The sequence below is a fragment of the Glycine max genome, chromosome 6, assembly GCF_000004515.6.
Source record: "Glycine max cultivar Williams 82 chromosome 6, Glycine_max_v4.0, whole genome shotgun sequence".
In the NCBI taxonomy this organism is placed as follows: domain Eukaryota; kingdom Viridiplantae; phylum Streptophyta; class Magnoliopsida; order Fabales; family Fabaceae; genus Glycine; species Glycine max.
The window spans coordinates 46,445,545-46,463,674 of record NC_038242.2 but is presented as its reverse complement, the minus strand read 5'-3'; the positions used below and the strand labels follow the sequence as shown (position 1 = coordinate 46,463,674).

Below are 18,130 nucleotides of genomic sequence, written 5' to 3'. Positions count from 1 at the left end.
GATAGGAATTTTTTTTAATGAAACTTATTTTTTTAAAAAAATAAAATTAATTTGAACAAATACATAAAACTGTTTATTTTATTATTTAAGAAAAATAAATAAACAGACCATTTTTATGCGGAGTTGCAATATTCATATATATTTACACTCACATTTTCTTACCCTTCTCTCTCTTTTTCTTCTAGTTATACACTTTAAGAATGGAGTATAGGTTGATTTTTTCCTGTAGTGATTTGAATTCAGGAACATAATTCACGTCGAATTATTAGCACTGTACAAATACAAATTTGACACTTGAACAGTGCATTACCTGTAAGGAATTTTTTTTATAGGCTAGCAAACATATTTAAAGGCTACCTGTAAGGATTTAAATTTGATTTTTTTTTGCATGAAGAAAATCGTAATTAAGGGTATAAAGTTATTCAATGCTCAGTCAAGACATGATAAAATATATGGTTAGTTATTTATTGTATGTTAATTATACGTCAATGTGACTAATAAGAAGCATCGAGTAAAAGATTTCTCATGAAATAAATTGAACTAGAATTTTCCCATCGATATTCTTCTGGTACTCTTTCGGATTTCAAATATATAGTGTGCCCTACAATTAATACGACGACCCAATGGAGAAATTCAACTTTTGGCTTCATGTCAAACAGGACGGGGATTGGCTCTAGAAAGGCGTTTTGGAAATAGTAGCATGCTGCTAAACACAAGTTCTAGGTGAGTCTAATATATTTTGAATTTAATTCAAACTGTTTGATAGTTTCTAATTATCGATTGAATGAATATAACCTTAGTTTATTAGAGTTTTGACAAGAGCATCTACACGGGGCCCACATTCTCAAGATTGGTCGGTTGTCATCTCCATCAAATTTGACGTCTACCTCAGTTTCCTTCCCTACAAAATCATGGCAAGAGAGAAAAATCTATTAATTATATTTATATATGACCGAAAAAACCACATTAGGATTAATGCCAAAATTCACTCACATGCCTTAACTAATCTCTAATTTGGGAAATTGCTAGAAATAATATAAGCTAGCTAGATAGTTAATCAATTAGACATTTCTCCTACTCAAATGTTGAACTAGTTTTAGAGTTTACTTAAAAAAACTGAGCTGAAGAAGCCCCATATACATATAATTAAAAGAAATTGAATTATATGCTACATATATTCATACATTTCATCCTTTATTATTTTACATTTAGACAACTACTCTGTTGCCCATGCCTGACGTGGAAAAATGTACAGACATAAAATATGTACCTATTATTAATAGAAGACATTAAAAACAACAAACTGAAACTGGTATAAAAAAAAGAAGATATAAGACATTAAAAAGACTTTGCATGCTACAAAAGAGTACGACCAAGTATCTTGTGGCATGCATGCAATGTTGCAGAGAGGTGCTCCCTAATAACCGGTTATAAAATCTGTTTCTTCAAGACAACATGCGTAATACTGTATTTCGAATTTATAACATGGTGTGTGTTGTGTGTGTGCATAGTACATACATTTTGCGGAAGATAACGATAATGACCACCGCAAATGTTAATAATTCATCTTCTTCACCTGAAATATGTTATATATTGACGTATTTTGTTTGTTTGGATAAGTGTTTTTTTAAAATTTATTTTAGTTAAAATTAAATTTTGAGGTGGATGAAGTAATTTTAATTTATGTTTGGATAATTTTACCTTGAAAGCAAAAACTATTTATTTTATTACTTTTAGTCAAATTGAGGCTTGAAGGAAAAATCAATTTTGTTCAACAAGAACCAAACATCTATTTTGTATATATTTTTATCATATATTTGGTATATATTTGATGTAATTAATCAACATTCAAAAACAAAAATGTCAAGTGTTTTTGGATTTGTGGTAGATAATCTAAAATCACATTCAAATGTTGACTAATGTAATTTATGCAAACTATTCCATGCTTGGATCTACGTTGAGAAATAATTAATTTTAGATCTAAAATTAATTTTGATTAAATAGAACTTTAGGTAGATTAATTTTGCTTTAGATAAAAAAATTATTAAGAATTTCATTGTTAACTTACCTTTAAATTATAAACATTCGAACATAAATCATTTCATTTTAATATCATTGTAAACCAAAATCAATTTTAAAAATACTTAAACACACATTAAATAGCAGGTTCTATAATGGCTATTGCAATGATTTGGTGAGAGCAATAATGATAATGGGCTTGTTTAAGCCGAAACGTTTAGCGTTGAATAAGGGGAAAAACAATAATTGTATGCTTATAGAGAAAAACATCTATAGTTAATGCAAGCTAATGTCATTAAAGTGCAACACAGTGAAGGTTTTTCCTAAATAGACTTGTAGAAGATAGATAGATATACACAGTATTATCACCGCAAATAGAGAAATATTTTCAAAATTTGAACCCAAGACTTTTAGGTCACAAGATTGATCAATTTTATCGTAGTATCAAGACTTGCCCTCTAGCTAATGTTATTGTCAAAAAAGAAAGCCGTATATATATGCAAGGAAAATGGTATATGGACATACGAGTATATTATTATTCCTCTTGAATTCTCTTTTTCTATTACAATGTATCACTTATTATATATATACTTTTTTTTTCTCATTTCCTATTTTAAGTGTTGAATAGGAGAAATTATTACTTGATCTGAAACCACTCCTAAACAATCTTTACTTAACACATAATATCTGACTTCTTTTTGGCTGAATACATAATATCTGAGTTTATTAACTCTTCCCTGAAAATTACAAACTTAATTACCTATGATATTTGATTTTTATTGATAGACTAAAAAATAAATAGAATTTTTTTTATAATAATATATTCACATTTTATATTTAATATCAACAGACTTATATAGATGCTTTCGCGTTACATATATGATTTTCTTAAAGGATGTAATAATTTCTAAATATATAGAGTTTAGTATGCACCAAACTTTTTCCCATATGCAAGAGGACAAAAGAGATGAACCAAAATAAACCAAGATGGCCCATAAAATGTCTACTCATGTAGCCCAGTGACGTGATCTCCATACTCCATCTTCCTCCACTCCCCTATTCCTTTCGCTTTCACCTTTCACCTCCCTCTTTCCCTGGCTTTATTTAGAAAAAAAAACCCAATCCCAACCCCAAACCCCCCTTCTCTCTCTATCTCTCTTGATCCTAATTCATCATTATTCCACAATTTCCACAATGTCCAGCAGTGGTAGTCACGGTGCAGAAGGCTCATCAAGCAACATTCCCATAGAATATCAGCAGCAGCAACAGCAGAGTCCAGTGACACTTAGCCGCTATGAGTCACAGAAGAGAAGGGACTGGAACACTTTTGGGCAATACTTGAAGAACCAGAGACCCCCAGTTCCTCTCTCTCAGTGTAATTGCAACCAGGTGCTTGATTTCCTCCGTTATCTGGACCAGTTTGGGAAGACCAAGGTTCACCTTCAAGGGTGCATGTTCTATGGGCAGCCGGAACCCCCGGCACCCTGCACCTGCCCTCTTAGGCAGGCCTGGGGGAGCCTCGACGCCCTCATAGGCAGACTTAGGGCTGCCTACGAGGAAAATGGAGGCTCCCCAGAGACTAACCCTTTTGCCAGCGGCTCCATCCGCGTCTACCTTAGGGAGGTCAGGGAGTGCCAGGCTAAGGCTAGAGGTATACCTTACAAGAAGAAAAAGAAGACCACAAAGGGAAATATGGAAGAATCTTCAACCTCCTCCTCCATCCACTTCTCTTGAATATTCTTCCTTTGGAAGATGTGTGTTTCACCTAATATTGGTAATTATATAATTTTGTCATCACCTTTTTTTTTTCTTTTTTTATATATGGAGAATGAGATTTGAACCCAAATCTCATTCAGACTTCTCAAATTTTCACTACTGAGGTGGGTTTTTTGTGATCAGTATGTTGTTCCTTCTAGCTGTGCAGGTATCAACTATATATGTTGCTTGTGTGGTATATCACAACCTAAAAAACACTACAATGCTTTTACATATATTTGGTGAAGTGAACCATTGAGGAATATACTCATCTAGATGATCTAGTTTATATAATTATGTGTGTCACTAATTAGGACTATATATGATTTTGGATGTTATGAGATATAAAAGAGAAAGAAAGAACTAAAACATATATATGGGTTATTAAGTCATCATATTAATTTTCTAGAATTAAAAGGTTGGATTTGGGACAAAAAAAAACTAATGCTTTATACATTTTTCTTATTCTTGAACAAAATATTAAAGTGTTGGTATATTATGTACCAACAAAAGTATTTCCAGTGCCGTGTTCATCAGGTTGCAAAATTAGAGACGACTAGTAATTAATATAGGGATGATTAATTTAATCCCCTGGTGGCTCCGCAACAAAATGTTTTATATGGTACATCAATTGAATATTTTATTATTTTTATGACTACTTTCTCTTAATTTTTTAATTTTAAAATTAAGCAGATTTTTGACACATGCAGTGATCAAGTGAGATGTGTCGTATATACATACTTTGTGAAGTTGTACTAAGCATCAAATAAACATTTTTCTTAACATATACGATAATTTAAGGTTCTAGGTTTCAAATAAAACATCTCATCAAATTATAAAACTTTTTTTATAATCCATCCTCTTTGCAAGCCTTTTTCTAATTTACAATTTTATTCTAAGACATGATTGAATATAATGGAATCTTTCAGATAGATATTGGAGAAATTCATTGCTAATTAAATATTAAATGTGTTGTTCTTAGCTTTAACATTTCTCCACCATCCTCTATTCTATGTCATATTGAAAAAAAATTTAAGTTTTACATTGTCTAAAAATAAAAATCAAGTTAAAATATATAAATAAAAAATAATTCTCATTACTTAAATTAACTTTTAAGGTTGAATTAAATATAAATTCATTAGAATGTAAGATGTCCCACTTATTACTATATCTTTAATGTACTAGTTCCTAACATGAAGTGATTTGATATACACTTAGTTATCTTTTCTCCACTGTTTTTGTTTCGCCATGTACCATGATTTGATCGTGTTGTCTAGTATCTGATTCTGATAGTTTTATCCATTTATCAAAAAGCTACTTAGTTTTCTAATGTATTAAGTACTACTGATGATGTATTTTGCGAGCAAATATTTGGTTGGTTAGGCGAATGCTTAAGCTTTGTGCTTCCCGTCACCTCACATGTTTTTGTCGGCTTTTATTCCAAGTGGAACGTCTTCAATGACAATTTGAATAGACACACGTTTGTATTTTGTATATTAAAATAGAACATGAAATGCTATTGAAGGTACAAGCTCTTGGTTTCATGTGATTATTCTACTCAAGCTTGTCAAAACTTACTGCGCACATGTTGATTGTTTTTAAGCTTAATTAAATATAATTAAATTATACATATCTATCTGGTTTATTGAGCTTTGTAAAAAAATTGAGGACTTTTTTAGCTTAATGCTTCCTCTAACACAACAATAATGCAGAAATCATGTGTAATCTCTGCTGGATCAGTGGCAGATGGTAGCAAAGTTAGGGTTTTCTATGTTGTCTTCTGATCAAAGTATATATGAAACTATTCTTGGAGCAGCTTATATGCTGTGAGTCACTGATTTTTTGTGAACAGTAATTAACATTCACTTGTGTTGTGTGCTCCCTGACTCAGAGATGATAAATGTTCCATGTTGGCCTCAATTACCTGCTTCAGTTGGGACCAAGTTTCTCTCTTTTTCTCTGTTCCATTTTCTTCTCTCTTTTTTTTTTTCTAGCGGTAGGTTAAAGTATGAATTACAATATTTACACGTACACACATATCATGTTCATAGGTTTCATGAATTATATATATATACAACACCAGCTAGCTCTATAGTCTACCTCATCATCAAACAGATCACTGCTTTAAAATAGTGTCATGTGTTTGAATTATTAGTTGAAACACTTGAACTATTAGCTAGCTGTAACATGTAGAGTTTTTATCGGATAAGCTAAGCTGAACCATATATGTAGCATGTTGAGTAATAGTCGATATCCTTTCCAAACCTTTCACCCGGACGACAACCATCATAACCAATGCAGCATTTGAATATTCATAAATGTAATTGTTGAGGAAACCATGTTTCCCTTCTAGTTTTTTTTTTTTTTTAAAAAAAAGAAATATTAATGCATGATGTTTTTTTGTTTGGATTTAGATGGTTGATACTTTTAATTAAAAGAACACTCAGTGTTTGAGATCCTACATCAACCAGTGATGTGGTTAAAATGAAGTATATAAATGAGATGCAAATCTCATCCTACAAGCAAGTTTTGTAAGATTAGATTAGACCCACCCACAATTCTAATACTCAGTCTTGATGTTCTTTTTTCATAAGATTTGGTAAGTTATAAATGACAGCTTAAATTATTTATTTAAATTAACTGATTACTTGGATACTACTCTTTAATTAGTTCTTCTATATATACTTTTGAATATGCACATGCCTGATCAAAATATTTCATTTGGACAAAGTGCTGCACCTGCTTATTGAATGCTCTCTTTGATTTCCATACAGGATAATGTGGCATATATATATAAATTAAATTGGAGGAGTTCTTTACTTTTAAGGCACAGTTCTTGGGAGGTTTCGTTTCTATGTATTCGGTAATTTGATGGCACCCCAGTACTTTTAAGTTTCTGTTTATTTGTTAATTACCTGAGAATTTGTAATTAAGCTCTTAGCAGAACCGAAAGCTCGTCACACAATCGTTGGTTTATGCCTCAGTGTATCTTATATTCAAACATGATTTGCATATTTACATATATAGTTGCTCCCCTTTTGCATGCATCGGTTCAATAAATTTGCGTATTTCAATAAATTTGGGTTCATATTTATACTTTTCCGAGATTATAGTTAAGATGTGTCCTTTTTATTATCTGTTAAATAATTAACACAAGATCATAGTGGTGACATGGATTCATGAACTTGCCACAAACTACAAATATGATTCAGTATATATATATATATATATATATATATATATATATATATATATAGAAGAAACCTGGTTTCAGAAAATTGTAATATTTTCATTAATTAATCTACTTCTTTATATATAAATTGAGAGATACAAAGATTAATTCGGTTTTCCTCATGTAATACGGACGAGTGGATGTGCATATAATTTTTTAGATACAAATAAGCTTAATTTAGGTAGAGGTACAAGATTTAGTTGTAGCAAAATCTTTCATTAGGCTAAATATATTAAGGTAAATATTAGTTTTAGTCAATCCGAGAGACTTCTTTCTTTTCCAGACCAAGTCTTATAGCTGGCCAGAACACTTGACATAAACATTGAGGTTTATCTATTGATGGGAAAGATGAGTCATGTCACTTGTGAAAGCATTGAGATTAATTGAGGATTGAATCCTTGATCAAGTACTGTTTTTCACGTAGGCTAGACGCACTACAAACCATCATCAGCACGCATAATATTCAAAAAAAAAAAAAAATCATCAGCACACATAATATTCACAAAAAAAAAAAAATCATCATCAGCACACATAAGGCTATTTATTTTTTAATTTCTTAAATATATTTGTGGGTTATGGCAACTGGCAAATGATAACAGTAGTTAATGTTTTGTTTGTAGAATATATAATATAGTGTTAATTGAATACTTATTTATGCCTTATTACTATTTAAAATGAAAAATACTAGAAATACTATTTTCTATTTTGAAAATTTTGTTAAAATGATTGTCCTACTCATGAATTCTCGTAACGGTAAGTGCTCTCTGTATTCCTTTAATTTTCAGCAAGTAGCCTTATGTATCTCGTCAAAATTCTAGCTATTCTTTTATGATTAACATTACTCATTTAAAAAGCTTTTGTCTAAAGAAAGCATTTCGCCATGTTTCTTAACTAATATATATGTCGTGTAGACACGTTAACAGAATTAAAGACATGTTATTTTTTATTTATTAAAGTTAACATTTATCAAGGTACATATAATTACTCTCAAATTTATTTGTCGAAACGAAATTAGTAGTGCCCAAGATAAAATGTTGATTTTGAGCATATGACATCTTTAATAGTATTTGTGATACTGTATCTATTTTTTATCCCAAGATTAATTGTTTCTAGGCAAAGATACTTTAAATTTAATGTTTGACATAAGAGTATAATATGTTTGTCCAGGGATGATTCAATTTTGGAAAAATAGCCATTTTGGCTTTAACAACTAAAGAAAAAACGTTCTCTTTTAAAAGAATATATACACTAATTATACCATATCGGATACAGGAATATTCAGATATTCGAATGGTCAAATGATCAAATACCATCAAGAGGTTGGATATTTGGATTGTCAGATGACTGAATAGCATAAGATATTCAAATATCCAGACACATAGAGACGAGGACACTAGTATCATCCTGGTCCAAAAACTTATCGAAACAAGATTTTGGATACTCGGATGGCAAAATGACCGAATACATAACAACACTGTGCCCGCGAAAGACAAAAAGTTAAGATATAATAATAAAGATTATCTATGTAACCATGATCCTAATAATGATAATTAAACCTAGATTAATCAAAATGATCATCATGAACAAGGTGTATGGATCCAAAGGTCCACTAAGGTATTATTAAAAAGGATTAGATTATTGAGGTAAATCAACTATTCATTTTTATTTATTAATTACACTCATCTCTCTAAGCTATGAGATCTGATTTGAGCCTCAAATTGTCTTTTTTTGCAGATATTCCTTCGAACATTTGTGAGACTAAAGATTATATAAAGGAGACTTAAGAAGCCGAGAACAGAGAAGGCATTATAGTAAGGAAAAGGAATTTGCAACGAGAAAATTATCTGCTACCCTCAAGTAGGTTTAGAAAAATTAGTTCTTTAAATAGATATTACTATCTTAAAAAATTAATACCTGAGGTTTGGCTGGAAAATACCCCAGCTCACAAAAAATACATATAAATTAAAGAAAACTGGATTTAGTTTTTCTTAAGATGGGCAAATTATGTTTTAGGTTCCTCTAAAATTACTAATATTTGAGTTTGATCCCTCTAATTTTGTTTTTGTATTATTCTGGTTCCTATAATTTTGAAATTTATTTATTTTTGTTTTAAATGTTATCTAAACCATCTTTACCCTTATATAAAATGCTATCTAGAACACTTTAAGACTTACAAGTTATTCATTTTTTTTTTAAAAAAACATTTCAGAAATAAAGAGACCAAAATAATATTATTTTTATAGGAACTAAATTTAAACATTAATAATTTTAGGGAGACTAAAAACGTATTTTATCCTTCTAAGATTAAGGGTTCATTTTAATGTGAAAATCAAGAATCTCAACTATCAAACAAAATATAATATAGCCAATTCTAGTATGTTCATAATTAAGTGTGTTTCAAATAGGATTATCTTCAAAGAAAATACACGTGGATTTAAAAAAAAAAAAACATTGCATGTATAGAATGAATCTAACAAGCATGCAAGGACTCAATTAAAAAATATTACATACATAATTATTATATAATTGATAAGTTTTCATACCCATTGATTTTCATCAAAACCTAGGTTAACATATTTTACTATTTAAAACAAATGGTAATTAAGAAATATATTTATAAGTACAGATAAAAGATTTTTTTTTGTTGAATTGGTTTGATTGCATATAAAAGATAAAAAAAATATAAATAATTTTTAAGATGTATTCATATATAAATATTAAATATATATATATTTAAGATGTTAAGATAATGATGTTAAATCTATATTTTGTAGTAGTGTTTGATAAATTATTATATCATTTAATAACTTTTCATTGGACAATATTTTTTTAAAACCAACCGTTAGATTGAAAGTTTATTTTACTTAGATTATATATAATTTTATATTAATTCAAAATTAATTGTTACCGCATTTATATGATTAAAACTAATGTAATATTAACTTTTCAAAAAATACTAAAATATAAATCACTTAATTATCTTCTTATTATTGTTCAATTTTGATAAAATTTTACATAATTGCTTAAGTTACTATGGCATAATTTAATATCTCTCTCAAATGAATAGTTTCTACATGTAGTGGTAGAGTAAATAAATAATTATACTAGCCTTTTTCACAATGTATAGCTAAAAATATTAAACCAAACCTAATTCAAAACAAAAATGTGTTTCTATTTTGTACGGTGAAACAATGCAAAACAAAAATGTGTTTCCTTTTGTAATGTGAATCAATATTACAAAACAGAAACATCTTACAGAACTGAAAAGTATTTTGGTTGTGTATTGTACTCACACACCTGGCCCCAAATACCCAATAGAAACACATTTATGTTGTGTATTTGTACCAACGGAAATGTGTTTCTACAAGGGTATTCTTGTAAAAGAAAATACAATAACAATAAGATGTGAATTTAACTAATTAGTGGGTGAAAATAAGAATGAAAGCCCATGGTGGTTAGCTCCTAAGCTACGTCGGCCTTGGAGGGTCAATTGATGGGCTTTTCTCCTCTAAATTGAACGGGTTATAGGGGAATTTAAATCTTGCATATTCCAATCTTATTAACAAGATTTTGAAATGGAAAGAGTTGAAGAGGATTCATTTCGTGTTCCGGTGGATGGCTAATGACTCTCACAAATATCCAGCAGTTTTAGAGAGAGGATTCGTAAATTTTGTATGAAAAAAAAAAAACTATTTATTTTCAAGATACACTTCAACTATTTTAATCATAATTTCCGACTTCATTTTATTTTATTAATACCACGTATATTTCGTATACAGTTCATGAAATAATTCTTGTACTAAAATATAGAGTTATCTTTATCTTATTACTATATCATACGTGCTCAATTATTACATAAGAAATAACAATTCTGTGTTGTGCAAAATTGAAGCCTATCTGAATCCAATTTTGTATTAGCACCTTTTCTCAAATTCTATGATTGCAATTGCAATTGAAATGAACTTCACAATAAACAAAAAATCGAAGCCTATCTGAATCCCATCCTTAATGTTTTGGAGGTACGAGGTGCCCTCCTAGGAAGAGCCGAAGAAACTCCAAATTGTTGTTGTTGGTGCGAAAGAGTGAAGGTAATTGATGTAACAAAATTGTTAAAGAGGTTGGTGATATCAGCAAGAGGCACCCTCTTGCGCATTCTCTTAGTGCACTTCATGTTCTTGAAAGATTTGGCCATGATGTGTGGAATTAGGGTCTTACTCTTGTCCTTGTTGGTGCTATTATTACATGTTATTGGAGGGACATTCTCCTTGTCAGTATGGTCAGAAATGATAGAGGTGATTGTCACTATGGTCAGAAATGATAGAGGTGGCAGTGTCCTTTTGTAACAAATTGATTTGAGAGAAGGAGACCATTTGTCATCATACCTTTTTATTTTCTGTGTGGAAGTGTTCTTTGATATGATTTCAAAATTTGTTTCTAATAACTTGCTCCATGGGGTCAAAATTTTTCCCTAGAGCACTCTAAATGCCACATTTGATTTTGCAGAAGATTCCATTATTTTTGCCAGGGCCAACACAATAGAGGCAACCCAGATTTGTGTCATTATCAAGTCCTATGAGAGAGCCTCAGGGCAACCTATTAATCTCTCCAAATCAAAGGTCTCAATTCCAGTTTAAAGTAGCTAGAGATGTTACTAAGTTTTAAGTTTGTTGATGATCGTGGAAGATACCAGGGTTTGCCAACTGTAGTTGGAAGGTCCAAGGCTTAAGTGTTCCAGTACATTCAGAATCGAGTTTGGAAAAAGTCCTTTCAAAGGAGAGGAGAGAAACCTCGATAAAGTCCATCATCAAGGCCATTCCTACCTATGTGATGAGCAATTTCAAGCTGTCTATGTTGCTTTGTGATCAAATTAAACAGATGGCTATTAAGTTCTATTGGGAAGGGGAGCTTGAGTCCAAGAAGTTACACTGGATTAGGTGGGAGAAGCTATCCGAGTCCAAAGAGGTTGGTGGTCTGGGTTTTTGTTATGGGTGTAGAAGTTCCTGGAGTTCGAGGCCCAGGGTTCCTCCAAAGAAAAGATAAGGAAAATGAACTTTTATTTCTACTTGGATTTTGCATTACATGAGTGTATTATTTATAAACAATGAAATGTTATTCTGATTCAAGCCATTTCTTGCAGGTCTTACAGGATAGTACTAGCACTAACAGATTATGGAATTATCCTAACAGAATGATGCTTCCATGGGGAATAGGATATTTCCTTAGCCAATTAATGCGTGCAAGCTCAGCATCCCTTGTCAGGGTTAGTTACGAAATCCCTCAGGTAATGTGGTTTGGTGATTTGCCTCTTGCTCCATGAATGAATGGTTGATTCTGCTTTGTCTGATGTTCCCTGATTCTGGTTTGTGCCTTGTATGGTTTGCTTCATAACATCCCTATGGCCATCCGAAAGCACCTTGTCCTCAAGGTGGTAAATCTCCTTCAACTGAGCCCATGATTCCCACGACGTGTCTTCGGGCAACAAGCCTTTCCACTGAATCAGTACCATCAATTCAGGCCCAGTATCTAAAGTAACCCACTTTGTATTGAGTATGGTAAGAGGCGTGACAATAGGATCATTATCTTCTAACTGAAGTGGAAGGTCAACTGCTTGTGTCGTCAATTGGTCTGACTGGTGGAAAGGCTTGAGGAGTGAGCAATGAAAAACAGGGTGTATCCGCGATTCCGGGGGTAGTGCGAGTTCGTAAGCAACTGGGCCTATCGTCTTAGAGATCTGAAATGGGCTGTAGTACCTCTTGGACAATTTGGGCCTTCCCTGTCTGGTGACGAACACTTGCCGGCGAGGGCGGAGCTTCACTAAAACCCAGTCTCCCTCTTGGAAGTGGACATCGCGTCTGTTCCCATCAGTAAACTTCTTCATAGCTTGTTGAGCTTTAAGCAACTTCTTCCTAACAATGGCGAATACTGCATCGCGATTGACCAGGAAGTCATCCATGGCATCTATGTTGGAAGTGCCAGCGAGATAATCTGGGATATTCAGAGGTTTCTTGCCACAAGTTATTTCGAACGGCGTGAGTCCGGTTGCCACATGAACATAGGTGTTGTACAACCATTCTGCCCAGATGATGAATTTGCCCCATGAGGAAGGATGATGATGCACGAATGCTCTGAGATACTGCTCTATAACTCTGTTCATCACCTCGGTTTGTTCGTCCGACTGAGGATGATATGCGAAGCTCATCCTTAGTTTGGTCCCGGAAAGCTTGAACAACTCTTGCCTGAAATGACTCACGAAGAGAGGATCGCTATCGGAAACCAAGCTTCGCGGCATGCCATGGAGCTTCCCCACTATCTCCATGAAGAGGGTTGCGACCGTGGAAGCTGTCTAATTGGGTTGAAGCATACCTAAATGCATGCCCTTTGAGAAGCGGTCAACCACTACCAAGATGACTGTGTAATCTCTGGAGGCTGGCAGTCCTCCGATGAAATCTAGCGACAAATCTTCCCATGGTCAGAGAGGCACCGGCAAGGGACAAAGTAGTCCCGGGCTTTTCCGATGATCATACTTCGTTTGCTGGCACTGAAGGCATGATAGCATAAAGTTTTGCACATCCATCTTCATTCCTGGCTAAATGAAGTTCTGCCCGATGCGGCTCAGGGTCTTGGTGAGTCCCATGTGTCCCACTGTCAGAGTTGAATGAAACTCTTTCAACAATAGAGGAATAAAAGCTACATCCTTGGGGAAGCCAGATACGATTTTGTTGGAAAATGAAATCTTGAGTGACTGTATATGTTGGGTGAGCTTGTGGGTCATCCACGATGTTCTGTCGTAGTTCTCGATACTTAGCATAATTTTGTAACTCCTCTTTTAGATCCTTCAAGAATAGAAAATTTGGAATAGTCAACATTAGTAATTAGGCCACAGGAGTTTCATGTATCCTTGATAAGGCATCTGCAACTGAGTTGGCCTTGCCAGAGCAGTATTGAATGGAATAGTCATAACCGAGAAGGTGAGCTAGATAAAGTTGTTGTTTCAACGTCTGTATGACTTGTGACGTCAATTCCTTTAAGATTCGGTGGTCGGTCAATATAATGAAATGATGCCCCAATAAATATTGGCGCCACTTCTTCACGACCGTCGTTATTGTCTCCAGTTCACGCACGTATGTGGATGAACGCAAAAGTTTGGGATATAATGGTTTGCTAAAGAAAGCAATGGGGTGATGCGGTTGGTTCAGGACAGCTCCCATGTCGACGTCGAAGGCGTCCATCTCAACGATGAATGGTTGAGATAAGTCTGACAAGCTTAGAACCAGGGTTGTGCAAATTGCTTCCTTGAGTTTGTCAAAAGCAAGTTGAGCCTTCAGCGACCACTGAAATTGGTCTTTGACCAAGAGGTGAGTCAACGGTGCTACAATAGAGGCATAGCCTTTAATGAAGCGACAATAGAAACCCGAGAGACCCAGGAAACCGTGCAGGGCTCTGGTTGTCCAGGGAACAGGCCAAACTTGAATCACCTCCACCTTGGTGGGCACAAGTTCAACACCTCGCTGGGAAACTATATGGCCTAGATACTCCACTTGTTGCTGGGCAAAGGAACACTTCGTGAGTTTCAGGAAGAAATGCCTTTCTAGTAACACCGTGAAAGCTGTGTTGAGGTGCTCCAGATTATCAGTGAAGGTCTTGTTGTAGATTAGGATATCGTCGAAGAAGACAATAATGAACCTGCACAAATAAGGCCCAAAAATGTTATTCATAGTCGCCTGAAAAGAAGATGGAGCATTGCACATACCAAATGACATCACGCAAAACTCATAGTGGTCGTGGTGCGTGCGAAATGCCATTTTATAGATATCTTCAGGCTTCATCAAAATTTTGTGGTATCCTTGTAGCATATCAAGCTTTGAAAACCAACAGGCTCCCCCTAATTCGTCGAGTAGCTCATCAATAGTTGGTATTGGGAATCTGTCCTTGACGGTAATGGCGTTCAAAGCTCTGCAGTTAACGCAAAAACGTCACAAACCATCATGTTTCTTGACCAATAATACAGGGGATGAGAATGGACTAGTGCTTGGACGAATTATGCCACTGTTGAGCAAGACAGACCTAAGTTTTGATTTCTTGCATTTGATAATAAGGGTGCCGGTAGGGTCGAACGTTGATGGGTTCAGAATTGGGTATCAAGTGTATGACGTGGTTGGTGGGGCAGGATGGTGGAAGGGTCGTTGGTGTGTGGAACAGGGTTGTGAATTGGGTGAGGAAATTGGTGATTTCTGGGTTGTTAACTCGTTGGCAAGTGTACCAAATCATTACAAGTAGTAAAGTTCTCGGAAGTCCGAGTGTCGAATCCACAGGGACTTTGTTTGTACTTAGATTAATGCAAACCCAAATTAAAAGCAAGAGATAAGAATTTAAAATGAAAGATAAAGAAAGATAGAAGATAAGGTAAAGAAGAGATAAGATATGTAAAGATAAAATTAGAAGATAAAAGAAAGGATAAGATATTTAAAGATAAAAGATTTAAAGATAAAAGATTGAAAGATCAAAATAGAAGATAAAATATTTAAATTGCGATACTTCTACGAAATTCAAATAAATAAAATCTAAATCTACTAAATCTATATACTTACTTCTAAAACCCAACAGTAAAATAAGGAATAACTACTTCTAAGAAAAATCAACAATAAAAATAGGGAATAAAATCTATATATTAGAATCGCTAAAACCTAACAAGTCTAATCAGCCTAGATATATGGGTTCAGGATTTGTCTGTTATCAATACCAGTGAACTAATTCTGCCCCACATCTATCCATCTACTTGCCCCTGATGCCTCATGATGGCAAGCCTACCTTAATTACCTATCTTCCAAATGCCCTTTGCGAATACTCAATAACTAAGATACATTAGGATTACATTCTAGATGTTTGCTAAAGCATGGGCATTGGGGCATTAAGTCATGCTAACCCAATAATTTCTTTCTTTTATTGTTCTATTAAGCGTTACCCTCTCCCGAGTGGCCTAACCCTTAAAACCGATTCACGCATTCATTCCTTATCCCTAATTAGGCTTTACCCTCTCCCGAGTGACCTAAAGACTAACAGAAAACATAGTATGAGATGCAGAATAAGCAAGAAAGAAAAGCAGATAAAAGAACCTGGAAGGAAACCCCTCTAAAAGATAACCCGATAATTTCTTCCTTTTAGTGTTCTCTTAAGCGTTACCCTCTCCCGAGTGGCCTAACCCTTAAAACAGATTCAAGCATTCATTCCTTACCCCTAATTAGGCTTTACCCTCTCTCGAGTGGATTAAACCCTAACAGAAAGTAAGTTCCGAGATACAGGATGTAAAAAGAAAGAACGGTAAATAAATAAAAGAACCTGGAGGGAATTCCTCTTTTTATTGATAACTCTTGAAATGCTTCATACATCAATGGCTTTTTAGGCCTGCCAGGCCCTAGCTAGGGGGTTTAGCCTCTCATAGTCATGAGGGCTTTACAATGAGAAGGGGGGTGAAAGAAAGAAAGGGAGTAAATGAAACCCCTAGGAGAGGGGTTCTGTGGTGGTGTCTGTCCTTTGGACTGGCTTTCTATTTATAGCTGCTGAAGTGGGCTTTGGGCCTTCATAGGCGCGCTTAGCGCGCGTGTTGGGCTGGACCTGCTTCAGATTTTCTTCTTTTCTTCAATTTTCCTGCCCTTTTTGCTTGTTACACCTCCAATTTTTATATCTGCAACCAAAAATTCAATTTAATTAATTTCCTAACTTTTAATCACAAATAACTGCTAAATAATTAATTTCAGGCCAATATTTGACTAATTTTCTACTATCAAAATACAATTATTTAGCAGTTATCATGGGTATTGGTCATTGTCAAAGGTGGGTGAGGTTTTGTCAGAGTTAAGGATACAAATGTGGAAGAAAGCACTGGCACCGTCCGTTTGTACCATTCGTCGTAACTGGGTGGGAGTTACAGGTTGAAGAGCGCCAGCCACATTCCCTTTTAATTCTATCATCTTGCCATCATGAATGAATTTCAATGTCAAGTCATTATAGTCGATGAGAATAGGGCCAAGAGATTTTAGCCACTGAACGCTGAGAACCATGTCCGCACAATAGAGGGGAAGAACGTGAAGGTCAATTGAGAACGCCGAGAACCATGCTCGCACCACAGGCGGCGGGCCTTGAATGTTAATCATGACACCAGAGCAAAGTTGGTGACAAGCTAACTCGTTGCCATTCCCTACCACGACTTGGAGAGGATGCGTGAGCTGTGCCTTGAGACCAAGGGAACGAACCAAGCGTTCATGCATGAAATTATGCGTGCTTCCTCCATCGATGAGGATGATCACGCTCTGTTGAGAGACACGACCCACTAGATGAAGTGTTTCTGGGGCCAGGTGGCTCAGGAGTGTGTAAAAACTAATCTGGGCCTGGGTCGGGTCCTGCGCGGGTGGGTCAGGGACTTGGGTACTGAGGTCAATATTAGGGTTTGCGCATGTACTCTCCTTTTCTTCATAAGAGTCCGCAATGAAAAGAGAAATACGAGAGGAGCACTTATGCCCTCGAGAAAACTTTTCATCACAATTGAAGTAGAGACCATTTTCCTAGCGCATGATGATTTCTTCCGGTGACAGACGGTGGATGTGCAGTGGGGGTGGTTTAGCGGAAGAAGGCAATAGCAGAGAGGTCAGGGGTGGAGGAGGTAACAGGGTGGAGATGGGATGGGGTTGGCACGAATGAGGACAGTCGAAGGCACCACGGTGTTTGTCCACCAACTTCTCTTCCTGAATGCGTGCTAGGCCCGCTGCCTGGACCAGGGTCAAAGGGTGAAGAGCTTGAACCTCGCGCCTGATTTCTGGAGCCAGCCCGGACACGAAGCAACTAAGGAGAAACGGTGCCGGTAAGCCAATTATTCGATTAGTAAGCATTTCGAATTAGCTGAGGTAAGCACTCACTAATCCTTGTTGTGTCAATTTGCATAGGGACCCTATGGGATCCTCATACTGGGACAGAGCGAATCGGGTCTCAAGAGCATGAAGGAAAGCGAGCCAAGAGGATCGAGATATGTCCACTGCAGGTGAGCCATTGGAACCAAGCCAGAGTAGGGCCTTCCATGGCGAAGGAAGCAACAATTAGGCATTCAGGCTCGGGTGTGGAATGATAGTCGAA

General features: G+C 35.0%; 1 protein-coding gene across 1 annotated transcript; it reads left to right on the top strand.

Annotated features, from left to right (window-relative positions):
* The first annotated feature begins 3,050 nt into the window (after window positions 1–3,050).
* LOC100815968 (protein LIGHT-DEPENDENT SHORT HYPOCOTYLS 10) lies at window positions 3,051–6,848 on the top strand. Its single transcript, XM_003526177.5, has 2 exons — window positions 3,051–3,793; window positions 6,549–6,848. The coding sequence occupies exon 1, from the start codon at window positions 3,214–3,216 to the stop codon at window positions 3,751–3,753; it is 540 nt and encodes a 179-aa protein (XP_003526225.1). The 5' UTR covers window positions 3,051–3,213; the 3' UTR covers window positions 3,754–3,793; window positions 6,549–6,848.
* The last annotated feature ends 11,282 nt before the right edge of the window (window positions 6,849–18,130 follow it).